This window comes from Hibiscus syriacus, unplaced genomic scaffold, assembly GCF_006381635.1.
Source record: "Hibiscus syriacus cultivar Baekdansim isolate YM2019G1 unplaced genomic scaffold, ASM638163v2 tig00110705_pilon, whole genome shotgun sequence".
In the NCBI taxonomy this organism is placed as follows: domain Eukaryota; kingdom Viridiplantae; phylum Streptophyta; class Magnoliopsida; order Malvales; family Malvaceae; genus Hibiscus; species Hibiscus syriacus.
Window position 1 is genome coordinate 413573 of NW_024062831.1, and position 27706 is coordinate 441278.

General features: G+C 37.6%; 3 protein-coding genes, 1 long non-coding RNA gene and 1 pseudogene across 5 annotated transcripts; 3 read left to right on the plus strand and 2 right to left on the minus strand.

The window, feature by feature from the left end:
* The first annotated feature begins 2640 nt into the window (after nucleotides 1-2640).
* On the plus strand, nucleotides 2641-3242 carry LOC120138736 (probable calcium-binding protein CML43). Its single transcript, XM_039154155.1, has one exon. It carries the CDS (start codon nucleotides 2676-2678, stop codon nucleotides 3219-3221), a length of 546 nt encoding a protein of 181 aa, XP_039010086.1. The 5' UTR covers nucleotides 2641-2675; the 3' UTR covers nucleotides 3222-3242.
* A 756-nt stretch (nucleotides 3243-3998) lies between these two features.
* Nucleotides 3999-5816, plus strand: LOC120138802. The gene is made up of 6 exons (XM_039154208.1): nucleotides 3999-4142; nucleotides 4298-4477; nucleotides 4581-4697; nucleotides 4799-4987; nucleotides 5133-5333; nucleotides 5415-5816. The coding sequence occupies exons 1-6, from the start codon at nucleotides 3999-4001 to the stop codon at nucleotides 5814-5816; spliced, it is 1233 nt and encodes a 410-aa protein (XP_039010139.1).
* A 1620-nt stretch (nucleotides 5817-7436) lies between these two features.
* On the minus strand, nucleotides 7437-12907 carry LOC120138817 (probable galacturonosyltransferase 7). 2 transcript variants are annotated; one of them, XM_039154218.1, is made up of 9 exons: nucleotides 12692-12907; nucleotides 12369-12400; nucleotides 12014-12073; nucleotides 10453-10534; nucleotides 10304-10353; nucleotides 9922-10211; nucleotides 8767-9118; nucleotides 8142-8678; nucleotides 7437-7914 (listed from the first exon to the last, which is right to left on the minus strand). In XM_039154218.1, exons 1-9 carry the CDS (start codon nucleotides 12837-12839, stop codon nucleotides 7648-7650), a joined length of 1818 nt encoding a protein of 605 aa, XP_039010149.1. In that variant the 5' UTR covers nucleotides 12840-12907; the 3' UTR covers nucleotides 7437-7647. The 2 variants fall into 2 exon arrangements, with proteins under 2 accessions (XP_039010149.1, XP_039010150.1); XM_039154219.1 differs by lacking the exons at nucleotides 10304-10353; nucleotides 12014-12073; nucleotides 12369-12400; nucleotides 12692-12907.
* Nucleotides 12908-21858: 8951 nt separating this feature from the next.
* Nucleotides 21859-26775, minus strand: LOC120138820 (annotated as a pseudogene).
* A 41-nt stretch (nucleotides 26776-26816) lies between these two features.
* Nucleotides 26817-27189, plus strand: LOC120138821. Its single transcript, XR_005517561.1, has 2 exons — nucleotides 26817-26900; nucleotides 27126-27189. It is a non-coding gene; the product is annotated as an uncharacterized LOC120138821 (long non-coding RNA).
* Nucleotides 27190-27706: the final 517 nt, after the last annotated feature.

Sequence of the window (27706 nt, forward strand, 5' to 3'; positions counted from 1 at the left end):
CTTTTACTCTTCCTTTATTTATTAATTCATCCTACACCAACATCTTTCAATTAATTCCTTCACTTTTCAATTTATCTAATCTGATCATTGAATTTTTAAAATTTCACACTTTGGTCACTAACCCTGTATTAAGGATGTTACAGTAATTACAAATTTAGCAACAAAAAAATCACAATAATGAGAAGTAAGCACATGTTGTACTCTTTTTCTCTTAATCAAGGTTTTATCCCTATAGATTTTTCTGATAAATTTTTTAATGAGATAACATAATATACAAATTAAAATATATTGTATTTTTCTCTTAACCAAGGTCATGTACGAGGTTATAATAAACAAACAAAAAATACCATCCTCTCCGATCATATTTAGATAATATCGTGAGTCAGATTGAGTTTGGTTTCCGATCAACCTGACTTTGACTCAAATAGTATACCCCTTTACCCTCCACCTGACTTATCCTGACTCAAGTTTAATGAGGTTACAAATGCCTCAAACTCGACCCACACAAATAATATTTCCTTAGTTTTATTAAAAAAAAGAGATAATTAATATTTATTCAGGAAAACTATAATAATTATCTCTAAATATATATAGAGAAATTATAATATTATCTTGGGTTAGGTTAGGAATTTTCATCCTAATCCTAAATCTGACCCAACTTAATAATTCACAAAATCTTATCTTGATTTTTTTTTTTAAATTATATCAAAACAGATCGAAATTCATCGAATTCGAATAATTTAACCATCTCACTCGTATTGTGTTATATATTCCTCTCTTATCTATCTAATTCTTATATAACCATTCTATAATTTTATAACAAAAATTAGTACTATTAAAAAAATGATAATTCATTCTCAACTTCCTAACACAAAATTCACATGTCAATACCGACACAGAGTTAATAAATACTTTAGATGCGGAGAGCTAATATATTGTTTATAGTCATAAACATGTGGGGATTAATATTAAAAAAATGGGGAATTTAATAGGGAATGAACTATAATATTTACTTAGAACTCTGTGACAAACTCTGGGTTTAGTTAATTTCGACGTAAAAAACTAGGCGAGTTTAAGAAATGTTCGTTTGTGCGGGGAAATTGCATATAGAAATTATTATTATATTTTAATTTCAAAAGAAGTCGAATGGTTCTAGATTAGATTTGTTGAGTTTGATACATTTCTTTGATGAAACATATATTAAATTCGCATTCAAGATATAGAAAATGAGTGAATTGAATATTTTGGGGTTCACCGATCGACAAAAGTTGATGTTGATTGATACTGACAAAAGACGACAGTGGTTAGCGGTGATCGGCAATGTGAGGCTTTGGTTGAATTTAGGAGTCAATTTGATATTTTATCTAAAACGTAAAGGTCAAAAAAGATATTTCATCTAAAATTCAAGGTCAAATTAATATTAAGTCCAAAGTTCACGGGTAAAATTAATAATTAATCTATTTTGATTAACATGTTATATCGTCAAACTAATAAGATTTAACGACTCAATGACTAAAATGTAATAATCGATAACGTAAATTATTAAAATTTAATAAATAGATAACGTAAGTAGTCAAATCTTAATATTTTAAAATTTTGATGACCAAAATATACCAATATAGAAAAAGGTGATCAATGTAATAATTAAACCAAGAAAATAGAATCCTGTTTTTGAGTAGAATTCCGTAAATAAATGTGTGGCGATGATACATCAAGTTGAACGTAGCAAGTGGAGAAATCGCGTGAGGCACTTAAATTAATGTAGGTCTGAATTTTCCACCCAACGAACCAATAACAAGCGAGACCCCCAATGCTTCCTTCCTTCCTTTTTACCCTTTTTGTTTTAGTCAAACAATTATTTCAAAATTGAACCCGTAACTTGAAGACTTTATTTTGTAGACCGGGTAAAGGGCCTAGATAGTAGACTTTAAAATTAGGGTAAAATACATAAATGATTTATTGATTATATGACACTATTTTATTGAGTCTCTCGATTATTAAAAGTCACAAAATGATTTCTTGACTATAGATTGTTGATTTGTCGAGTCCTTCGACTATTAAAAGTAACAAGATGGTCACTCGACAATTCATATATTTTAAACTCGTCCTTTTTCGTTAAAAAAATAACAACCGTTTAAGATTGACGTTAACTTGCTAATTGGGATATGGTAAAATTTGATCCCTGAATCATTTGAATTGTATAATCGTTTGAGATTTTGGGATAAGATGTTATCATGTCTCGATTAATAGGTTAACATACAACTCAGACGACCATCAACGTTTAATAGAAAATGACAAGTTTGAAACATATGAATAGTCAGGTGATCATTTTGTAATTTTTAATAGTTGAGGGACTCAACAAAGTAGTATCCTATAATCGGGGATCATTTTGTAACTTTAATAATTGAGGGACTCAATAAAACAATGCATATAGTTGAGGGACCATTTGTGTACTTTACCAAAATAAGGTTCCAGTGGCTGGCTGAACACGATGGCTGCCAAAAAGCCGTTTGAATATATACATATATCCCTTACAGCTCCGTTATATGTTAGTGTGGGACAAAAAAAGTATTATAGTAGCAGCCAGGGCCATTACCATCGCTAGCCATCCTATTTAGCCATCGCCATTGTTGCTGCCGATAGCATCAACAATTAATAAGAAAAAAGGGCCATAAATGGAAGTAGCAGCATGCAAACGCAGCTTGAGTAGAAGGGCCTCCTCCTCATCGTTTCGTCTACGGTCCCCCAGCCTCAACTCGGTCCGTTTGCGACGCGTATTCGACATCTTCGACAAGAATCACGATGGCATGATCACTGTCCAAGAGATCCATCATGCCCTTGCTCGTTTAGGCCTTGAAACAGATCTCTGCCACCTAGAGTCAACCATCGAATCGTTTATAAATCCCGCAAACATTGGCCTCACCTACGATGGGTTCGTTGCTTTGCATCAGTCGTTGGACCAAACTTTCTTCGGGTTAGACTTGGAGGAGGAAGATGAGTCGGATTTGACGGAGGCGTTTAAGGTGTTCGACGAGGACGGGGACGGTTTCATTTCGGCGCAGGAATTGCAGGCGGTGTTGTGGAAACTGGGGTTGCCGGAAGGAAAAGAGATTGGTAGAGTTGAGCAGATGATCTGTTCCGTTGACCAAAACCATGATGGCCGTGTCGATTTCTTCGAGTTCAAACACATGATGCAGAGCGTTCTGGTCCGCACCTCTTGATCGTCCTCCAGTTTCGATCCTATATTGTTTTGTTAGTCTTTTGACTATTAAAAGTTATAATGGTTTCTGACTATTCATTATGTTTCAAATTAACGGTTGTCTGAGTTGGACATTAACTTATTGACTGAAATATGATTGTCGTTTGAGATTATGAGATAAAATTTTGTCATATCTCAGTCAACAGGTTAACGTTCAGCTCAAACTATAGTTAATTTTTAACGAAAAATGACAAGTTTCAAACATAATGGATAGTCGAATGACCATTTTGTAAATTTTAATAATCAAATGACTTAATAAAATAATAATTTATAATATAATGACTTATATATGTATGCTTATACAAACTTGCAATGTTGCTCCCAATGTTACTCATAACGTTGTAACACTCCGTGAACACCTTCAATGTTGTAACAAGTTTTATGCATAGAAAAAGAAATAAACAAATTTAAAAATGAAAAATGTGAACAGATACTACAACCATTTTAATTGTTACAAGTTCTATGTTTAGAACACTACACATGGCAGCTCCCTAGGCCTAGCATCTCAACTCAAATCGTTGCAACTTAATTTATATACCCACACAAAGCAGAAGGCAAAAACTTGTTTTTGGACCATTTTAATTTCTCTATTTTAAATAAAAAACAAATTTATATTGATGTGATTGGTTAAAAAGGGAGGGGAAGTTGGTTAACGCAAAAGGAAACAAAGAATATTTTGGCAGTTCAATTCACCACTAATTAAACAAGAGAGGAGGAGGAGGAGGAGGAGAAGATTGAAATGGCATATAGGAGAAGGCATGCATTATGCAAATCGGCGACGTTCAAGGAGGAGATCGACCACTCACCTGTAGCTGCTGACAACGATGACAACGTCAAAGCCAAAACATTAACCCCTTCCCATTCTTTCTCTGCTACATCTAAGGTGCATACCCTTTTTATCATATCAGATCAGATGAGAAACCCTTTTTATCTTTTGAATCATTTCATTTCATTTAACCATATATTTTGACGAGAAAAGATCTGCTTTGGCTTTTGTTTTCTTCTTGTCTAATTCCTTGTTGAGATGCTTTATTGTAGGGGTTTAATGCCTTGGAAGATTCAAGAAATGAATCCAAAGGGTTCTGGGGTGTTCTTGCTCGAAAAGCTAAAGCCATTCTCGAGGAAGACGATAACTTCTCCGAGCCTTACGAAAATGAAACACCTCGCGGTGTGGGATCGTCGCCTCTGTTGGATGCCTCGACAACTTTCCATGGCCAGGTGACTCGTTTTAATTCTTTGTTGGTTGGGGCCTAGACACCTTATCATTATGGATCTTACACTTCAATTGTTTCTATATACCCATGTTTGATGTCAATAGCAGAACCAACAGGCAACTGAGGGCCTTGGAAGAATAGAAAGTCCTCGAATACGAAGGGGCTCGGATAAGCTCAACACTTCTCTTAATCACATTGGTGACACATTTGAGAAGGTGTTTGAGGTGAGAGCATCTGAACTTGAGGGCTACAATCCTCTTATGAGTTTCTTTTATTGCTTTTCACCTACTCTTAATTAGTGAACAAACTGAATGCTACATTGCAGGATGGTCGAACCATAGTGGGAAGTAAAACCCATGATATCATCCAAGAAACGCGCAATCTTAAAATCAGGCGGAAAGGGAGCAGTCCCAAGGCAGAAAATCAGGTTCATGGTCTGAATAGCACATTGCAGCAACCGACACAACTCCGGATTCAAACCAACAATCAAAACCAGATCAAGGCATCTCGCGACGTATGGGGGCAAAACTTGTGTGTCTCATTGAATCATATTGCGAAAGCATCGATTTGAGTACATGTTTAGGTCATTCATGTTTCCATAACAAAATTAGATGTAGGTTGCATTATAGGAGATTGCATTATGATTGAAACTCTGGTAGATTACATATGAGACGATTAAGATATCGGCTTCACAGGTTGCCATGGCCACAGCAGCAAAAGCAAAACTGCTTCTCCGGGAGCTAAAATCTGTTAAAGCAGATTTGGCATTCGCAAAGGAACGATGTGCTCAACTAGAAGAGGAAAACAAGATTCTTCGGGAGTGTAGGGAGAAAGGGGATAATCCTGCAGATGATGATTTGGTACACACATGTATACATACACCTTTCCTATGGAATGCACAACTAATTAACTACGTTTTGAATGTATGATGATCGTGTCAGATTCGGTTCCAACTAGAGAGTCTGTTGGCAGAAAAGGGACGTTTGGCGCATGAGAACTCGATATATGCAAGAGAGAACCGGTTTCTAAGGGAAGTAGTGCAGTATCACCAACTGAGCATGCAGGACCTAATGTACTTAGATGAGGGAGTTGAACAAGTTACAGAAGTTGGATATCCCTTTAATTTCCCTTACTCAAACATGCTCTGTGAATCCCCGACGTCGCTGTCCGAGGTGGCGGAGGTCAGCCCTCCAACTTTGGCATCTACAAGTACAAAGGAGGGGATCTTGAATATCACTAGTCCACCACTGGAAGCAGATGATGCGGCCAACTCAGCAACTGATCCTATCCCATCTAATCATGGAAGAGAAACAACACCTTCGGTATCTTCTGTCCTTATTTAGTTTTTTACCTTTATATTTTGTCAAGTCACTTTTGTAGCATGTCTTTGATTTCAACTCTTCTTTTGTCTTATTGCTAACAACGCCATCGCTTAGTGGTAAGTTCCATTGTGCATACTCTTAAAACGCTTTTGGTCATGATTAAATAAGAAAATTAAACTCTTCAGTCGTCAATTTTTTATTTACTTTTGTATCGTTATCAGTTTTTGCACGAAGAACCTCGATATTATTAAACTACTTTAAGATATCACAAGAGTTATTCAGTCATTTCTTCCGTTTGGCTACAGTCTCTCAACATGACCGCTGCCATTCTCGTCACAAACTAAATCTATCATCTCACAGTCAAATATACTCACCAATAACCATCATTCCTATAACTAACACCAATAACTCTACTTCCTGGTTTCAGGGACATATACTCGTACATACAAGTCTGATGGGAAAAGTTTCAACCTTACACTCTTTATTTATCTTATTCTACAACACTACCGTCAATTATAATTCTCCACTCAATTTAAATAAGATAACCTCTTTCCGATTTTGCTTTGATATAAATCCTAGCAAACAGCCTTTACAAGTTTAAAATCTGGGATAATTTTAAGATTTTATATTTAATTATAATTTATAAAAATTTGTATTATTTAAATTTAAGGGTAAAATATACAAATTGTTCTCCGATTATAGGATATTGTTTTGTTGAGTCCCCTGACTATTAACAGTTACAAAATGATCTCTTGACTATAGGATATTATTTTGCTAAGTTATATAACAATTAAAAGTTACAAAATGGTCACTCGACTATTGATATGTTCCAAACTCGTCATTTTCAATTAAAAAAATGATAGTTGTATGAGCTTCTTGTTAAACTATTGATTGAGATATGAAAAAAAATCATATTTTTATGATGTGTACTGACACCGTCGTTGCTTTCAAGTACTGGTTTGACAACATAGTGTTTCAAGCATTGACTCGACGACATAACATAAACAGAGAGTCGATCCAAAAAATACAATTCAAACGATTCTGAGATCAAATTTTATCATATCCAATTAACAAATTAACGTCAAGCTCTGACAAACATCAACTTTTTTAACGAAAAATGACAAATTTAAAACATATGAATAGTTTGAAAAAGGATAATGAGAAAGAGAGTTCAAGACTAAGAAGATTCCATCTTTGCGTGATACAGAGTTTATACTTGCTCCTTATGTGTGTTGGCATTGGGCTTAAGATTGTGATTGCTATCCGTAAACCAACAGAGTATATAAATGCAGTAGATTTGTTCCTAACAAATACAAATCTTAACAAATATCCGTAAACCAGGTGGCAGGAATATTACCTTCATGTAATTGAGAGAAGAAAAAGTAATTAATTGACAAAATCAAAACAAATAGAAAATCCAAATCTGAAGGACAATGATGTCCTTGAAAATAAAATCCAAAATCAAATCGGCAGCCTTCTACCTGTATAAAACTCATTATTTGTCTGTTGGGAGCAGATAAAAAAACCTCTTCCTAACACTATCTGCATCTGCAACCTGTTATCCAACAATCACTTCCAAAAACTCTTAACCCATCTTGCCCCCACCAAGCTGTGCACACCTCAAGGTTGAGCAAAATACTTTTATTTTACCCCCCCCCCCCAAAAAAAACAATAAAAAAATGAAAAAATAAACATCAGAAAATGCACACATCAAGCTCAAGATCATCATGGCTACACTTTTGTGCCATCTAATTCCTTCAAAGTTCTAGCTCCATGTCAAAATTTTCACCTCTTAGGTCCTTGAGCTCCCAATTTTCCAAGGATCCAAAGACTCGACCTCAGCGCCAACTTGCTATCGATTTACATTGCACTCACTCAGATATTGATCATCATGGCTCAGAAACTTCTTCCAGTACGCCTTGTATTTTGGAATTCCCAGCTCAAGCCAAGGTTTCATATTTCCATTGTAGTGCAACACTGCAGCTTTCTTGATGCCTTCGATATCAAGTCCATAGTCATGACCAAGGCCCGATACAACCCACCTGCTGTCAAGAGGATATATTTGGTCCTGAAAAGTAAGCAAGCTTGCAAGCAAAGCCGAACCCTCTTTCATGCTGACCTGCAGTTCGCATATGAAAAGAAGTCAAAATCAGCAATACCTAATTTCTAAATTCTAATGGCATGAAAAACTGTTCATGCACTAACATATAAACACAAATACTAGATGTATTCAAGTTGGAGGTTAACTTCATACTATGTAATGTAATTAATGTCATTTTTAACCAGAGTTTTGCACACTAATCAAACTGAGATTAAATATTATCCATCATCAGAGCATTAACCCACCTCTTTCACCAACTTCCAGTAAGTTTTAGAGATGTGTAGGTCTCTCCACCTGGCCAGATCAATTACATTCAATCCTGACATCCAAGAACACGAATCTTTTTTGAATCTGTGTTCATCCAAATAACTCCGCAGCTGATGCATTCTCACCGAGCAAGTTTGTACAGCACCAATCACTTTCCCTCCCATGTTGAGGCTCCATAGTGCTGACAAGTCTTTCTGAACAACAACATCCTCATCCAGAACCACAACTTTCTCCAAGTTTCTGAATATCTTAGGAAGAAGATAATGAAAATGAGAAAAAGTAGATACATGATTATGTATTACTGGTGCATTATCCTTGGTGTGAAAGGAAACTCGAAACTCTACAGGTAATGTCAGGTGAGATAGAGTTGCTTTATCATAATAATCTGGATTAAGATCTTCAATATTCAACACCTGAACAACAGCATCCTTGAAAGTATTCTTGAGGTACCAAAGTTTCATTGCATAGTAATTCTGTCCATCAGTTAGCACATGAAAAACCTGGTTTAAACTGTCCTGAAATATATAGGATAACCAGTCAGTGTTACTAGTAGAACTTGGGTATTAAACAATAAAATGACGTCAAAGAATAACTAAACCATACTTTTGCATGCATAACAGTTGAGTTTACTACAACTGATGATGCAATGACATTATTGGAGAATAGAACATAATGTCGCAATGTAGGATCAGAATATTTCTCAGACAGCTCCTTATCAAATGAATGGTCTCTGAAATATTCCACAGTTAGCCTCATAGACAGGCAGTGCAGGCTCTTGGGAATTGTCTGGACTGCAAGTTGATACAGAAAGGCACCCTGCTTCATGTGGAAGTTAGCTTCATCCTCGGTCAAGTCAAATATTTGTCTCAATTTCTTGTCAACATTATTACAATCCGAAGTAACTGATTTGGCCTTTGCTATTGCAGCTTCCATCCTTTGTGACTTCTTCTGAATCCTGATACAAAGCAGTAACAAACACTTGGTTATGCAAAAAATAGGAATATTATCTCTAGCTAAAAGAACAGAGGCATCTGTGTCTATTACTCATATGACAAGTCTACTAAAATTGCTTGACCAAAGCACACAGCATTCACCAAGATGTTGAACCCACCATGTGATATCTTTAGGATCTAGAATTAGTAAATAATAAGTTTAACAGAAAGTTCAAGTCATACTGCTCGTCAGAGCAGCTAGACTCAGTACTAAGCATAAGAATCTTGCTCCAGTCTACTCAGGTTATATAAAGTGATCAGGAACACTTAGGAGAGCTATTTAAAAACCATACAGGCAAATGTCATAGCTCTACCAGATGCAGCACATTAAAATATCAGGTGAAAGATATCATCCAACACAGCATGAAGGGAAAATACACAAATAGATCGGAGTGCAAAAGGAAAACCGTCCATATATTATATTTGTTCCAAATTGTATGTTCAGTTTTACCATTTTAGTATGTTTCAATATATTGTCCACTTCCCCCAACTAGAATACGTTTTTCCAAAGTTTCCGTCACTGAAATGCTAACTTAACATGGCAACTCTAGCTTTAATGACACTTGAAGGAAAAATTTTGGAAAGTATGGAACAAAATACACTTTTCCTAAAGCTCCAAGCCATAGTGGACATTCAATTTGAAACAGAGGAAGAACAAAATTTGTATGCAAACTAACATTTCTAGTTAGTAAATAGAACAGTAATCTCATGCTATAAACCTGTGAACTTTGCCTTATCCATGGAATTATATTATGTCATAACTTACTCTCGAGGAAGATCAACATCTGTTGTAATTTCACTAAGGACACGCTCAAATTCTTGAATATTTTGTTTCAGTTCAACAGACAACTTGTTCTGGGTTGGCATTTTTGCAACACTAGGAAAATATGCCCTAGCCACAAAAAGTTGATCCTTCAATTTCTTCACCATGGAATCTTGCATTGCTTCCACATTTTCTTCATGCCAAATGCAGTAGCTCCCATATTTCAACTCACATAATCCCCCACTTTCATCAGGACCAGCCTTTGTTCTTGCTTTCCCATTAACGTTACTAGTCTGCAAGAGAGAAATTATCTAGAGATGTTATATTATAGGCACTAAAATGTTATACTAAATAGCTATAACAAACTTCTCAGCTATATGCTTACATTTTTTCCGGTAACTGGTTGCATAACAACTTGAGGCGGAATTGGAATGCCTGTAGAACATTTTAAAAAAGTGGGTTCAAACCTAACTCTAATAAAAAGGCATGGAAAATTATCTGGGACACAGTTTAAAAATACGAGTTCAACCATGCCTTTTTGCTGCTGAAATTTGGGTGTGGCATTTCTACTGCTAGTTTCATTTTTAGCTTCATTTACATGTCCTCTAAGAATATCCTGAAAAAAGAAGAAAACAGGTTAAATTACAGTGTTTATTCACTATCTGCATACAAAGTTGGGGTATTCACAATAGATTACAAATGAATGAACATCATATAATAGACAGAGATACAACTACAAGTCTACAAGCATGTGTTCATCCACGAGAAACTCAAATTACGTGGGTCTTTGTAAATTTAGGATATAGCCATAAGCTTTCGTACAATACCAAGACAATACACTAGCAAAGCTAGACAATATAGTTAGGCCATATTTTCTATTTCCCCTCAACAGATACATGGAAAAAACTACTACTAGCCCTTTCAATTTCTCGAAAACATGAGAATATTTTTTCCTTTAAAAATATTGAAAGGAAAGACTAAAAGGAAGAGGAAGACAAAAAGTCGGCATTTTGGCCCTCTAAAGGTAACTAATGGAAGCAAAGTATGGAACCTATCTCCAACACTATATGCCAAATATAGTTTTGCTCATTACCACCACTTCAATTAAAAGCACAAAATTTGTGTAGGGCCTGACCTAAATTATTAGGTCCTAAGCATAAGCAAGACTGAGAAAAAAATTGGTAGAGAAACTAATTTTGAGCCTGAGAAATTTCTAATAAATGAAGACTTCAAAAATACCATGACTGATTATAAGAACTATTACTTTAAAACAACTGCATGACAGTATAACATCTTTCACCTTCATTGGCACCCTAATTTTCCCAAATAGAAAACCAAACATAATATTATTCTATTTTAAAATATGACTAACTTAACTTCTTACACAGTTGAAAAGATTAGTTCGTTTTAATATTTGAATGCACTACTAAAATGCCAATAAGGAGGTGAAAAGAAAGTTCTTATCCTACCAAGCCATGTCTATCTCCAAAAACCTAAACAAAAATTTTCCTCGATTTTCCAGTCTTACTTCTCTTAATATCATTCAGGAATTATGCTTCATTATAGGACACATCTTCCTGACCACAGTGTAATAATATTTTGATCAGTTCTTCAGCATGTCATCTACAAGCTCAAAGAAGTTTATCTGAGGATAGATAAGCTTTGAAACTAGGCGAGTTTAGTTGTACACTGCATTGGTCCTTATTTCACAGTAATTGGTGAGAAACTTATTTTGAGTGCTTCAACCAAACCAAGCATATAAGATTCCCTTCAAATCACTCAAAATCCAATGTACACCACAAAATGAAACCAAAAGCATATCGGAATCTAACTCCCATTTGTCTAGACATGTTAAATGGTCTCTCTGTATATCAATTCTATTAAAAACCCCTAGTTCTAGAAGTCATCTCGCATAATTACACAAGGATATAGCTGGTGGATCATCCATTTTTAATTTTTGAAAATAATTGAGCATCATCAACACAAATCATAAATAACAGGGCAAGTGGAGGGAAGGAAAAGATAAACACAACATATTCCAGGGGAGGGGGGAACAAAAAACACAGAGAGATAGAGGAGCATCTTGGAAACCAACCTTTGGTAGAGTAGGTCCTAATTTTCTCACAAGATTATCTATATGCCTTGAGCGATCCCCCTGTCAGAAAATTAAACGTGAATATTTTTGACAGATCTTTTCCTTTTTTTTCTTCCTTTTTTATAAAGCGTTTTTGCATTTGAGAATCAAGAAAGAAACTAATTTAAGCATCAAAATGATGTAATTGAAAGTTTTTTCAACCAAAATTAGCGGGGCTGGAAATTAAAGGTTTTTGTTCAATAGATATCATCATCTGAAAGAGCATATAGCCGAGAATTGTAATAGGAATGAAAACGCATGAAGAAGAACGGAATGAATGACAGTAAATGGAACGAACAATTAATGAAATGCTTACCGAAGGTGAAGGGTGTTGAAGAGCCATATTTCCTGCAAATAAAACCAAATGAGAAGTAAATGTAATTATCTTTTCATTGTGTTTTTTGGGTAAAATAGTTTATATGAGTCGAGTAGCATCGTAGATCTGGTTTCCATTTGCTAATAAGCAAACGAGCGAGCGCTAAAGTAGAAACATGGAGTAAGACAAGAAGCCAAGATTAAGCAAAAGGAAACACACACCCACACACACACACAAAGAGCGAATCCTCGATCTAGGACTCCAATTCTTCAAATGCCCTAATAGAAAACAGATCTAAGTGTAAGATTGATAAGAGTGGCAACCTGCAGAGTGAAAGCCATTGTGTAGGCCAAGCAAAAATCCAAGAGGAACAAGCATTGAGAGGACGACAAGGAAGAGGACAGCAATGGCCAGACCCCTCCATCGGCGCTTCTCGAGAGCAATTCCACCACCGCCAGTCCCACCTTTCATCTCCCCCTCCTACTCCACCTCCTTCTTTTGCCCTCACTTGGATCACACAGTTAATTATTTACAATAATCCACCACAAATGTGTGTAAATAATAATGCAGAGAGAAGCGGTAGAGCTCTTTTCGTTTGATTTTGCTTCTCCTCAAATCTCAAGTCTGAGGTTTTCCCGTATCTCTGGCGCTGCGTCTCATGTGCAATTGTACTGCATGAATAAAACCAAACCCTTTATTTTATTTTATTCGTAAAATATTAGGTTTTGAATTTTAAGTATTCAAATTATTTTTTAATATGAATCTTCAAAGGATTAACCACTTGATTGGTCACTTTTAATCGTTTGCTGTAAGGTCCTTGCCGTAATCATTTGCTGACTTGGCATTTAATTGTTGTTAACCCCCTTTCCCCTTCTTTTTCTTCATTTTTTTCTTCCACCTCCTGTTACCCCACATTCGGTTAGTGGTGGGTCACACCGTCATCACCATCGTCACCGACGTTGTCTCTCGATCATACCCCGACCCTCAAATTCATACTCACCATACACCGTTTGTCCCAAATCGTGAGAAAATTGTTCGAACATCTATCATCGATCTCTGTCATCAGTCATCGATGATCGTCACCGCCGATATTAGTAGGAACATCGCCCCATTCCGACCAAAACCTCGCTAGCCACTCGCCGAGACTCACCTCCATTCGCTGTGGAGAGAGCCCTAAATTTGGTCGAAAAAACCTCAAACCCCCTTTTCTATTTTAATCAATTTCCAACCGATACAGTTGTCCGTTCGTCACACTGCCACTACTCTTTCGAACAAAACCCAATCGACCGTGGCTCCTCGTTGTCTTCCCTCCTCCGTAGAGGCGAAGAAGAAGAAGATGGAGGAGAAGGAGAATGAGAAGGAGGTTAACGACAGTTAAGTGCCCACGTCAGCGAAACCTAAAGGGAGAGTATGGCAGGGACCTTACTGAAAATGATTAAAAGTTTGATGGTTGTATTTCAAGTTATAAAAGTTGGCTGACCAAAATGCAAATATCCTAAAAGTTTGGGGACTATTTATATATTTTACCTTAAATTTAAATGAAAAATAAATAGTAAACTTTTTATTAAATTTAATTATAACTAATTAATAAAATAAAAATTAAATCTCTAAGATTTATGTTTGAGTTTTATATTAAATGGATTATATAATTTAATATTTATAATAATTAATTTTAATTATATATATCTTAAAAATGTAATTAATTAATTCCGTTTTAAGATTAAACCCTAACACAGAGAATACCAAGTCAGGTAAATTTTTCTCATCGTCTTTTTCAATCTTCTAACATAAACTTTTATTAGAAAAACATTGTTTGCTCTCTATTTTTGTTGTGGTATAAAATCAAGATCAGCTAACATTATTATTCAATTTCTTTTTTTTATATTTTTGTTATACAAGTTGTTAGATACCATCTATGACAAATATTCAATGTTTTGATAAAAAGAAAAAAATAATTAAAAAATTTTAGAGAGTGAAATTTAAGCTCAATTTTTTATTGAAATTTAATTTACTGTGTGTTAGAATTGGATTGAAGTTCCATAATAATTTCTAAAAACTTTGATTTTGCATTAATTTTATAAATATTAAAAAATTATAAAATAATACTATAATTTACAAATATTGGAAAATTAATATTATAAACATAACAAAAAATTATAACATAATAATATTATAACAATTATATATTATATAAAAATAACAAATATATTATAAATAGAAAGACCTACAAATAAAAAATAATAATGTTAGAATTCAAGTTCAACTCACTTTTTTTTAAATCCAAAAAATCCATTTTTGAGCTTTTCTTGAGAAGAGCTGTAACGGATCAACACTAAAACTCTTCAATCCCTACAAGAGTACATTGCACAACATTTGAGTATCACCGGCCCAGACATTTCAATGTCTACTGGTAGCACTGGTAGTAGCAGTGAGTTTTTTAGAGTGAGATTTTGCTCTCCCTTCTCTCTAGGATTTCTTTCCGAGATGGGAAAATGGGTGGTTTCAAGGGTTTCTTCCATGATTATTCATGGACATTTGGTTGTCGAGATTCATTCTTGGATCTCAAATCGGTTTAATTTCTTTAAAGTCAGGGTATTGTTAAGTCAAAATTATGGTTCTGTAGAAGATGAAAGTTGTTCAAAAAGTAAGAAATGTTTTTGGTGTTCTTCTAAGTCCAAGCGGTGTGCTTGGTGTTCCTCAAAAATCAAAAGTCATTCTCGGTGTTCCTCTTATGCGGAGAATGTTGAAGGTAAAAGCTTTTATTGTTATCAGTGGATTTTTTTAATTGCGATTTATGTCTTGCAGGATCCTCTTAAAGGCTGTTGCAGAGGAAATGACATTGAGAGAGGGAAAGTATCTTATGGGAAAAACGGACAAGGGATGGTAGAGGTGGGGGGAGCTAAGGATGAAGGGCTTCATTGGAAGAAGGAATTGGGAGTTCTTAGGTATAAGATAAGGTTGGGATATGCGGTTGCAAAGGGAAAGTTAGGGTATGTTCTGGAGTCGGAAAAAGCAGGAAGAGGAGGCCAAGGGCAGGAAGAAGATGATCGGAGCTGGGTTTCAAAATGTGTTAAGGAAGAATTTGGATTAATTAAGGGGAGGTACAAGCTAATCGTTGCTCCAGGTCAGAATTACAATTGGAAGGAAAAGTGTATGAAATTTCAACAGAAATCCAAGTGTGATGTGATGTGGAGATGGAAACAGGAGATGGTGAATAGAGAAATACATCAACTATCAAAGGAAATCTGTGTTATGATTATTTTTAATGGGATTTATGGAAGGATTCGGAGATGGTCTTGGGATTTTGGAATACGGATAAATATTTGGAGAATTGTATATGAAGGTAGAAGGTGTCAGGTGAAAGAAATTCATTATAATTTATACCACTGTTTACAGCTTGTACAGCAGGAATTCCTATATCTTGACAGCATGGGGAAGGTCGTTGTAGACTACTGTTGCATACGGGTTAAGGGTGACAAGGGCAGAGCCCAACCTCGGGGAGGGGAATTAAGGTTCAGACAGGAAGTTCAGGTTGACAGACCCAGCAAACCGGGTAACCAACGTATGGACATGCACTGCTTTTACTGTAAGAGTAGGTTCTGTTTTTACTGTTCAAACAGGATTTGCGGCTGGAAAATCTGGGGGATTTTGAGCAGAGTTGGTATGCTGGAATTTTTTAAGTATTATTTTATGGAAAGAAGCCTCAAGAAATATCTTATATTTCTGATTTGTTTAAGATTTGATAGAGGAAGTTGGTGGGCAAAGTCAGATCAACAATTAATGGGTCAGTTTTTCAAGTTTGCTAGTGGGAGATGGAGAAAGAGACTAAGGAGTAAGACAGATATTTGTTATTATTACCTTTCCAAAAAGAAGCAGACGTGTACTGTTAGTATTTTTCTCTTGCAAGTTGTTCAATTGGGGGTTAAAGAAGAGTGCAAAAGAGGAGTGTTCTTGGTTTTATTGATAGGTTTTGCTTCGGGTATCATGTCTGAAGAGGTGGCACATCTAATGGAGCAGCTGAAATTTACAGAGGAGGAATCAGAGGATATCTCCCCCCCAAGGGTTATTTCCGAAGATGATCTAGTGGAGATGGACAAATGGATTGTTGCTAAGATTATTGGTTACAAACGTGTTGAGAGTGAGGCGGTTCTAAGAGTCTTCCGGTCAATTTGGGGGCATGCTAGGATATCGGAATCTAGCATTCTTAAAGATCAAATGTTCATGTTCAAATTTAAAACACTTGCGGATAAACAAGCTATTTTGAAGCGTACTCCTTGGAGTTTTGAAGGAACACTGTTGGCTTTAGCGCACTTCGACCCTACGTTAAATCTTGAGGAATTTGATTTTAGTCCTTTGGGGGTGTGGATGAGGATTTATGAACTCCCGATGGGGCTGATGCGTATTGAGACAACGGAAAAGATTGGCAACAGAGTGGGGAAAACCATCGCTACAGATACTAGGCCGGGAGAGGGACGGATGGGTGAATATTTGCGGGTGAGGGTGGAAATCGACTGCACCAAACCTTTGATGAGGTGTGCTAAGATGGGGGTGAATGCAAATGGTCAACCGAGAAAGTGTCTTCTCAAGTATGAAAGATTGCCCTCCTTTTGTCACCATTGTGGGTTAATCGATCATGTACTGACGGAATGCATAGGATTTTCGGAGCATGTACAACAACCACTTCAGTTAGGAGAATGGCTTAGAGTGACAAGCATGAAGAGGATCGAAGAGAGTAACAGCAGAAGAAGGGATGGGATAGTTTATGCGGATGGAATGAACAATAGCCGGTCGTTGTCAAGTCCGGTGAATAGCTCACTTGCTGAAAGAACTGTTCGAGCACCTCGTGGAAGACCTTGGATGTTGGGAAGAGACATGCTGCTCTCGTCAAATTCCAACCAAGGAGATGGTGTTGATTCATCGGACCACTCTGGTTCTGATAACTCACTTCCCCATATATTCCCGGAGGTTTTTGTGGTTTGTGAGCGTACGGCTATGGAAGGAAAGCAGCCTGAGCGTGACCCGAGTGTCAGAGCATAAATCGGTTCTTCAAGTACGGGAAAAAGGAAGAGCGGGGAATCGAACAAAGCAAAGAGGAAGGCTAAACGCATAAACAGGCAGTCGGTGCACATTTCAGACTCTACGTTGAATTCCAAGGTTGGTACGAGTGAGGAAGAGGATCCTAGAGAGATTCCAGAGGAGAATTCGGAGGACATTATTGCATTGGCGGAGGCTGAGGCTCAGCCCCGCCGGTCGCAGTGACGATCTTGTGTTGGAACTGTCGAGGGCTTGGGAACCCTGCGACAGTTCGTGAGCTTAGGAGAATGATCTCCAGTAAGGACCCGATGTTGGTGTTTGTTTCAGAAACTAAACTACGGAAAAATAAGACGGAAGCTATTAGATTGGCAACTAAGATGTATGGATGTTTTGAGGTCGAAAGAGCCGAGGGATGTGTGGGTTTAATGATGTTGTGGAATGAACGTATTGATGTTGTTTTGCTGAGTTATTCCAATTTGCATATTGATGTGGAAGTGTCAGGGATTGGAGATAAATTTCGGTTCACAGGGTTCTACGGGCGTAGTTTATGGGCGGAAAAAAATAACACAATTGGGAGATGATTTCTCGGTTGGCTTCGACTTCTTCGCTCCCGTGGTGTGTGGGAGGTGATTTCAATGAGATTATTCACTCTGATGAGAAAAGAGGGGGCGGAAACCGGTTAGAAGTCATATGTAGGAGTTTTTTCAATGCCTTCGCGGAGCCGATCTGTGGGATATTCGGCCTAGAGTAGGTTGGTTCTCTTGGGCAAGTGGTACTCGGGCTAAGACTTATGTTTGCGAGAGAATTGACAGATTTGTGGCGAAAAATGATTGGAGGCTTATGTTTCAAGATTGTTCGGTTGAAACGATTCCGATGGCTATGTCTGATCACTCAGCTATTTTGTTGAAGTTGGTCGGGGAGGAAAGAATTCGCGATACTAGAAAGGACTACTTCAAATTTGACTTCTGCTAGGCTAATGAAGACCAATGTAGAGATATTGTGAAACGGATTTGGGAACAGGAGGATTTTTTTACGGCAAAGGTGGGGAAAATTGGCATTTCATTAGGAGATTGGCAAAGATCGAGGAGGACTCAAGCTAAGAGGGAAGAGAGGCGGCTAAGGGAATACTTATCTCGGCTTCAATCTGGCTCGATCACGGATATGAACTGTGAGCTTCGTCGCAAGGCGTTGGTGGATCTTAAGGAGGTTATGGATAAAGATGAAAGTTATTGGTTCCAGAGATCCCGGGTTGCTTGGCTTAAGGACGGGGATCGTAATTCCTCGTTTTTCCATGCTAGGGCTAATGGGCGTCGTAAAAAGAATAGGATTGAGGGGCTGCTGAGTGGAGGGGGGTTTGGAGTGATAATTTGGAGGACATGTTCGGTGTTGCTATTAGATACTTTTCCTCTCTTTTTTGCTCGTCCGAAGCGGCTCCCGATGAGGAGATCCTTCAAGCCATTGATCGATGCGTTTCTCAGAGTGATAATGATTTGCTTTGCCGAGCGTTTTTCGCGGAGGAGGTCACCAGTGCATTTTCCCAAATTAATCCTTCGAAAGCTCCTGGGTTTGATGGCCTTTCAGGTCATTTCTTTCGCTCTTTTTGGAACATTGTGGGTTATGATTTTGTTAATATTTGTCTATGTCTTTTGAATGGTACGATGGATTTTAATTTTATTAATCGTACCATTATTGTTCTTATTCCAAAGGTTGATAACCCTACTTTAATGAAGCAATTTAGACCGATTAGCTTATGCTCGGTCATCTATAAGGTCGTGTCAAAAGCTATTGTTAATCGTCTTAAACCGTTGATGCATGGTTGTATTGCTGAAAATCAATGTGCGTTTGTCCCTGGTAGACATATATCTGATAATTTTTTAGTTGCACATGAGCTTATTCACTATCTTAAGGGGTCTAAAAATGGTCCTAATAAGGGAGCTGCAATAAAACTTGATATGGAGAAAGCGTATGATAGAGTGGAATGGGATTTTTTGTTGGATGTTATGTTGCGTATGGGTTTTGATTGTTCCTTTGTTAACCTTGTTTGGAAATGTATTTCAACGGTCTCTTTTCAAGTTCAGATCAATGGGGTGTTGTCTGACTCTTTCATTCCTGAGAGGGGTCTCCGACAAGGAGACCCGTTATCTCCATATTTGTTTTTGTTTTGTGCTCAGGGACTCTCTGCATTACTTCTCAAGGCTCAAAGGAGGAACGAGCTTAAAGGAATTAGAGCGAGCATAAGAGGGCCAAGGATTTCACATCTGTTGTATGCCGACGATAGCCTATTGTTTGTGAAGAACTCGATGGAGGAGGTGTGCAAAGTAAAAAGCATTTTGAACCAATATGAGAAGGCCTCAGGACAAAAAGTGAATTTCGAGAAATCAAGTATTTACTTTAGTCCTAATACCCCTGATGCGGATAGGATGAGATTCTTGAGTGAACTAGGTGTTATTGAGGCCTCGGACCCGGGGAATTATCTTGGATTACCGCTTGCTGTTGGAAAAGGCAAACGTGCAGCCTTTAATTTTATCAGAGATAAGACCGAGAAGAGGATACAGGGATGGACCAAGCGACTTCTTTCTTTTGGAGGACGAGAAGTTTTCATTAAATCGGTGGTTCAAGCGCTTCCTGCATACGCAATGTCATGTTATCTCATCCCGGACGGAGTTATTGAGGATATTAGATCACAAGCGAGATCTTACTGGTGGTCGGGGAAACAGAATGAAAGATGATGGGCTCTGGTTGCTTGGGACAAGGTGTGCCGTTCTAAAAAATTTGGTGGTATGGGATTCCGGGATCTTAAATTGTTTAATATTGCACTCCTTGGTAATCAGATTTGGAGACTTATTCAGGATGAAAATTCTTTGGTGTTTAAGGTTTTTAAGGCTAAGTACTTCCCTTCAACTTCGTTCTTTGAGGCAAAACTTACTGATAGACACTCCTATGCTTGGGCGAGTATTATGAAGGCTAAAGAGGCTCTTAAGGAAGGTTTTTTCTGGAGAGTGGGCATTGATAGAAAAGTTTCTATGTTTGCGGATAAGTGGGGGGATTCAAAGCCTTTATCATGGTCGGAAAGATATCTGGATAATGTGGAGGTCCCGGTGGGAGTGAGGGAGTTCATGATCCCAGGATGTGCGAGGTGGGATGAGAATAAGCTTAACAAAGTGCTTATTGCGGATGATGCGTCCAAGGTTCTTAACACGTTAATTGCCCCGGTTAACACTGATTTTATGTTGTGGTCTCATCACACTTCGGGAATGTACTCAGCAAAGTCGGGATACAATTGGTTAAAATTGCAGAATTCCCCTTTGTTGATTGCGGAAGGGATTTGGAATGAGGTGGCTAGGGCGAAAGTTCTCCCAAAAATAAAAATTTTCGGGTGGAGATTGTGTCATGAAGTGATTTCTTCAGGGTTAAAAATTAAGCAAGCAAAATTGGGGGATGGCTTGTGTCCGCTTTGTAATAGAGAGGTTGAATCGGCGTTACACGCTCTTAAAGATTGTCCCAAATCAAAGACGGTACTCAATTTATCGGGGCTTTCTCAAGCGGTGGTGGAGTGGAGCGGTGATTCATGTATCAGATGGATGTCCTTCGCCCGGTCGGTGTTGCTTTCTGAAGGATTTGATTTGTTTCTTGCTTTGCTTTGGAATATCTGGAATAGGCGTAACAAATTGGTCCATGATGGGGATTTACAATCGGACAGAGAAATTATTGTTAATTCTTCTAATCTTATTGGGGATTATAAGATCGCTATTAATCCAATTGGTGGTTCATGTGAGGTGATGCAGATTAGTAGATCGCGCAATTGGAGTAAGCCGAATAGAGATGAGGTTAAAATTAATGTGGATGGGGCTTTTTGCAAATCTTCTCGCACAGCAGCTTTTGGAGTTGTTGCTAGAGATGCGCATGGGATGGTGTTAGGGGGTATGGCAAGGAAGATTGTCCCACCGTTTACGGCGGAATCTACCGAAGCACTTGCTTTCACTGAGGGTATTAGATTTGCTTCAGAGAATGGGTGGAACAATGCTATTATTGAAGGCGATGCCATCTCGATAGTTTACAGGTTGTCGAATCAGAGCAAGAAAAAGAGTCAGGATTTCTCTACAATTGGATTGTTGCTCAATGAGGCTAGGCGATTGTTATCTGATCTCCCTTCACTAAAGGTGTTTTATGTGAGTAGGGACGCTAATAGAGTTGCTCATACTTTGGCTCAATGGGCCTTATCGAACCACAATCCAGTTGAGTTTTTCCTGGATGAACCTGATTGTATTAAACAACTTGTAATTGAGGATGCTATTGGAATATAAGCAATACTTTATTTCAAAAAAAGAGTATCACCGGCCCATCTGGATTAAATTAATAGTTTATTCTCTGGAGACAGCTTTTGATCCAAAAAAAAACCATCACCGCTGCCGCCGCCAACCGCCGCCCAGTCCTTTTCGAAATAAAAGTTTGTTAAGTAGGGAGGGATGCAGCGCTTTCTGAATCCTCCCGTAGCCAAGAGCATTGATGACAGAACTTTGTTCCACAAGGCACCTATGTCCCAAAAATTTGTCTCTGAACAGGTGCAGAATCAAATGCTTTAATCACATCCATCCATGGTCTGCCTACTATCAAGATGGAATGTTTAGAAAGGTATCCAATAAATAAAACGGGGTCTCGGAAAACTACTATATCGAAATTGCTTTTTCGACTTTGACAGTTCTCTCTCAACCAATGCTTCCATTTCATATTGGTGAGAGAACCTTGAAACTTCAACAATGAAACTTCAACAATGCCCCATTTACCAACTCGCTTTCATCGTCTTTGATCATCTTTGTCTACTGGCTTCCCAAAGTCGATTGAACACATTGCGCTGCAGTTTTAAAAGATATCATCCACAAATATAAATGCTCAAGGAGAAACGCATGCATTTGAAGCCAACAAACAGCTTTCAAATTGAAAAACAGTCGAACTAGAGAAAAGGGGAAAAAGCGACGCGATCAATCATGCAGCATGCTAAAACGAACAGGATAAGAACAGCACCTGGAACTGTAAACCACCACCGAAGAAGATTTTGATGATGATGAAGGGCAGAAAGACAACCCAATAACCTCCCCAGGAAATTCTTGGTATCTTCTGGGAAGTGTGAGCGAATGCTGCATTGACCATTCTCCCAATCGTCAAGCTTCCACATCAAATATGTAGAACTCGTTTGATGATGTTGTGATAACAAGCACATTTCTGTCCTGAGGAAAGCCACCAGCAGTAACAGAGGCGCCATCCAATCTTGAGATAAACCAGTGTTGCCTGCAGAAAGAAACTAGACTAATCAATATATATATATATATGTATATAACCATCTTGCAGCCTCCAGAAAGAAACTAGACTAACTAATATATATATGTATAACCAGCTTGCAGCCTCCATCTCATATACATGGTCATATAAAAGATTCAGATGGAACATGTACTGCCAAGTGTCAACTAAACACAAAATGTTTGGCATTGAGGTTGAAAAAGGCTTTTGTCCTAAAACCTCCATTCCAAGACATTTCAATGCCAAACATGGAACTTTTTGGCTTTTGAGCCAAAAAGCCCAGATTTAGGGCAGCAACACAAGAGCACCTGATGATGGAATGCTGTGTTTTGAAAAAGAAAATCAGTCTATATGATTCTATTCATATCTTTTGGACTTTCTAATTTATCATAGCAGCTAAACACAAATTTTATCCACACTTCTCACTGTAATGTCACACTTTTCATAAGTCGAGCCTTTTCCAATCTCAACAATAAAGCTAAACTAGGGAAACATCAATTTAAGAATTGTGTTTAACTTAATGTCTTACCTTTGTGTCTCCAGACTGAATATGTATATATCTCCAAAGCAATTGATAGCCGCTAACCACTGGTCATCAGAGCTCGTGAACATTTTTGTTATTGGAGGCTCACCAAGTGATCTATCCTTATCATTCCCCCCCACGACAAAGTACAAAGGTATGCAGTAGTTTCAAGTTCCCCAAATCTACAACCTGCAGCACAAAGAAGAAAAATAAGTTACATTGTTCCACTCACCAAAAAAATGCATTCTGTTGACTCCTGTATTCTGTAGTTCATCATTTAATTTAAATAATTAAATGGAAGTGAGGTTTATGGAGGTTAGAAGAGCTTATATACTTTGATATGGACAACTCTTTTCCTTGTTTGCATCTCCATACATCCAGATGTAACAAGAAACAAGTGCACTAGAGTTGAATACACATGAACATATATATTTATATTTGGTCGAATACTCATTTATAAATATGCAGAGTTGCTAAGATGTAATAAAGCCAACAGAGATGCTGGAATATTCAACATAATGTTTCTGGAGGTGAAATATGACTTTTCTAGTTTGAGCCTTCGAGGTATACACTTAATCTTGAGTAAGCCATGATAAAAGAGGTGAAAGATCTCAGAAGCCAAAAAATTATTTCAGAGCATGAAACTACTAACTCCACTCACCTAAAGCAAACAATAGCATGGATTATGTACTTCACGGCAAAGGTTCACACTACAGAAACTGCAAGAAAGTGAAGAAAAGAGACCTACATAGATCATTCTATCATGCCCTGCTATCAGCAACCGTACCCCATCAGAGGTAAAAGCCATAGAATGTGCAGATGGAAGATCCTTCGGGAGTTGCCTTTTACTAATGGTCCATGTACTTTGGCCAGCTTGCCTACTTAGTGCAAATAACCTGGGCCTGATTTGGTCAGAATAACCAAAAAACTCGCCAGAGTTAGACATTGCGCTGCAAATGATCTTTCGAGATGCCTTACTCTTAACTCGAGCCACTAAATTAGTGGTTGCAAGACCACCATAAGAGCCAGAACCCACATCAGGAACACGAACACAGAGCACATCTAACAAATAACATGCCTGGACCAGGAGAAAAGAAGTTTGACTGAAACTTGTATTAATGACCAGCTGCATGGGAACTCTCCGAGGTGCAGGGAAAATATCATGTGGGGAGAACCTACTAAACTCCTGACCAGAGTATGCAAAGAGCTTCGCATCATCACCAGCAGAGACAAGCATAGGAACTCCAAAACGGGCCCATTTACCATAGCTGAAATCAAGGGGCTTCTTCTCTCTACGAATTCTTTTTACCTTTTTCCGCTGTTCGTCTCTTAAATCGTTTGCCTTGTCAGGTAAAGAACCTAAAAATTAGAAAGAAAATTTCAAAAAATCAGAAAGCGCAGAAATTGTGTTTAAAATGTATAAATGCAACTTTATATTTTAATGAAATAAATAAAATAATAAACAGGCGTGGAACCAAAAACATTAACAGACCTTCAGAACTGATCGGCATTGCCATTGTCAAGGCTCTGACATCATGGGAGTGAGCTCTTACATAACCAACATATACCCATTTCTTCATCATTTCTGAAGAAGACTTGTCATCACAAGACTGCAGCTTCTCAGTACAAAGCTTATAAAGAATAACCTAGAAAATGTAACAACACAGTAGACATTAGAGACAGAAACTGGTTATATTTAATTGACAGGCAATTTCATAAAAAGATTTTACAGTTGAAAAATGAAAACTATACAACTATACTTGTTTTACAATTTTTTAAAACATTTTTACTTTTCTTAGACCCAAAGAGTGACAATTTCATAAAAAGATTTTACAGTTGAAAAATGAAAACTATACAATTATAATTGTTATCCATTTTTTTAAAACATTTTACTTTTTCTTAGACCCAAAGAGTGGCAATACCACAGCTCCCTCCCCCTCTAACTGTCAATACCAATGGTGTCAAACTTTAGGAACAAGAAATTTAAATTTCAGGTGCAAGGCATAAATTTCAGATGTTTTTGTTATCTAGCAATAAAGTGAAAAGTTCAGGCCTGTAGGTGCATGCCTTGACAACAGATCCATACCTGTCCATCAGACCCAGCAGAGAAAACCTTGTTCTGATTTGGAGCTGCTGCCAAGGAATTCACATCACCTTTGTGGTTCAAATGTGCCTGGAGAAGAGTTCCATTATCACCATTCCAGAACTGAACAGAGCCGGTGCTGTCCGCACTAACAACAGTTCCACACCTGAATGTGAGAATAACCTAATCATCAAAAGGTGGCACATTGATAATTATAGTACAGCAATCACTGACATTCCAACATATTAAGCATATGTATACGTTCGTGTGCACATGCATGTCTCTGATGACATAGAAGATTTCACATGTACCTCAAAGAAAGTAGTGACCATATGCAAAGCTCAGGCCCACTCCCCAAACCTCCAAGAGCAACAGTACTTCTGAAAATTTCATGACCAGAATCTGCATTCCAGCATCTAATCAGCCTACAACATGAATAGTGCACAATAAATGAGATTAAATTGGATGAAAGAAGTGCAAACAATCTGTAAAACATGTGACATCATCTCACACAAGTCCAGTAAAATTAAATTAGTGATACGTATAAATCCAAAAAGAAAAAAATGATATAAGCAATAATGGACATATCACAGGTACAGCATGCATTAACATATTTGCTAACATGCATCATATGGTATTCACTTTAATGACAAACTTATCCACAATTACTTCATGAAGACATTCTATTTGAGTCACGGTTCAATAGGATGAATATAATTATACAGGTATGAATGGAAATATCAAAGTAAGGTATGCATACATATTATGGTATCCATTTTAATGACAAAATTACCCGCCACTACTCCCTGAATATGTCCTATTTGGTTCATGCCTCCAGGCACTTAGAACATTTAGAGGATGAAATCAAAGACACAAGTATGCACAGAAATATCAAAAGTACAGCAAGCATCAACAGTTTTGTTGCCTGAAAACTTAAATTTTATTACATGTTATTCACTTTAATCATTAATGAAAAACTTACCCATCACTACTCCCTGAATAAATCCTAGTTGAGTCATGGCTCCAGGTCACACTTAGAGCACGCCCTGCAAATAAGTTAGCACCAAGAAGCTCAGAGTAAACATAAAAGCAAAGCAACAAACTAGCAAGAATAGCTTCTAAGGTGTAGATATCTCACCACTGACCCGAGGCATTGATTTATGGTACATGAACTTATCCAAACTAGAAATAGTATATAACCGCAGAGCACCATCATCACAGGCAAGTGCTACACGTCTATCATCTATGACTTGTTTCTGATGAACTTGTTCCGAGTCTGAAGCATCTTCATCTTCAGAGTTCTCCGCATCATCACTCTCATTATATTCATGTTCATCATTTAAATGTCCATTTCCAAAATGCTGAGACCTAGGCTCGTCAGGAGCTGGCTGTTTAAGAACTGATGCCACAGCCAACTGCCAGATTGAAACCCCAATAGACTCTAGCACAATCTGCATGATGGTTCAATCAAAATATATAAACAATCAATAAAATATGTTTTCTATTCAAAGCCGATTTTGGTTTGATTTCTGTGCCAGATGTTTTCTATCGCCGCCTTACTGAAAGAGACGAATTTGTTATTCTTGCTACTGACGGGGTATCTTCATCTTCATAGTAAATCAATCTAGTTTGAAAATTTTGTTTAGGACTCCGAAACATGGCTGCAAGGGACCCTTGTCTTTCACCCTGTTCATTGTAGCCTATAGAGAAGTACATTTATAAATGCCCTTCCTTCTGCCTTTATTTTAGCAAATATATATCTAGATTTTTTCCTTTGAAGTTCATATAAATTCTCCGAGGGCTCAGTTTTAATCTTGGGCAGGTTTGGGACGTCCTTTCAAATAAGGAAGCCATTGATATTGTGGCGTCAGCCCCTAGTCGCTCAACAGCTGCTAAAGCTCTTGTAGATTGCGCAACTCGAGCATGGAGGCTCAAGTACCCTACTTCCAAGAATGATGATTGTGCTGTTGTATGCCTCTTTCTGGAATATTTGCCTGCAATTAATGGATTTGCAGAAGAAAACAACATAACAAGGAGTCCCAAGGAATCTGGAGAAACGATGGTGGCTGATAATAAAGGAGATTCTCAGGGTGAATCAGACGCATTTCATGGTTGTATGGAAATCGTTCCTGTAACAGAAGAGTCGGAAGAAAGGTTGTCTTGGAAGTCGGCAGGGCAGTCAAGGAGGAGTCTTGCCCAGTGCATTTCAGTTGCAGAAGATGAAGAGTGTTCAGCCTTGGAAGGTATTACAAGAGTTAATACCTTATTAAGCCTACCCAGGTTACTATCTGGTGATAAAAGATCAACAAGTTTGAGAAAAAACTGGTTATGAAATAATAGACTTAATACCTTATTAAGCCAAAATTTGAAATAATACAAGATCATGGGCAGAACAGATCAATG

Coding starts and splice junctions, on each gene's coding strand:
- LOC120138736 (XM_039154155.1), top strand. CDS start 2,676: ATGGAAGTAGCAGCATGCAAACGCAGCTTGAGTAGAAGGGCCTCCTCC.
- LOC120138802 (XM_039154208.1), top strand. CDS start 3,999: ATGGCATATAGGAGAAGGCATGCATTATGCAAATCGGCGACGTTCAAG. Junction 4,478..4,580: donor CGACAACTTTCCATGGCCAG/GTGACTCGTTTT, acceptor TGTCAATAGCAG/AACCAACAGGCAACTGAGGG. Junction 4,698..4,798: donor CATTTGAGAAGGTGTTTGAG/GTGAGAGCATCT, acceptor GCTACATTGCAG/GATGGTCGAACCATAGTGGG.
- LOC120138817 (XM_039154218.1), bottom strand. CDS start 12,839: ATGAAAGGTGGGACTGGCGGTGGTGGAATTGCTCTCGAGAAGCGCCGA. Junction 10,535..12,013: donor TAGGACCTACTCTACCAAAG/GTTGGTTTCCAA, acceptor TTCTTTTTTCAG/GATATTCTTAGAGGACATGT. Junction 8,679..8,766: donor CAACTGTTATGCATGCAAAA/GTATGGTTTAGT, acceptor TATATATTTCAG/GACAGTTTAAACCAGGTTTT.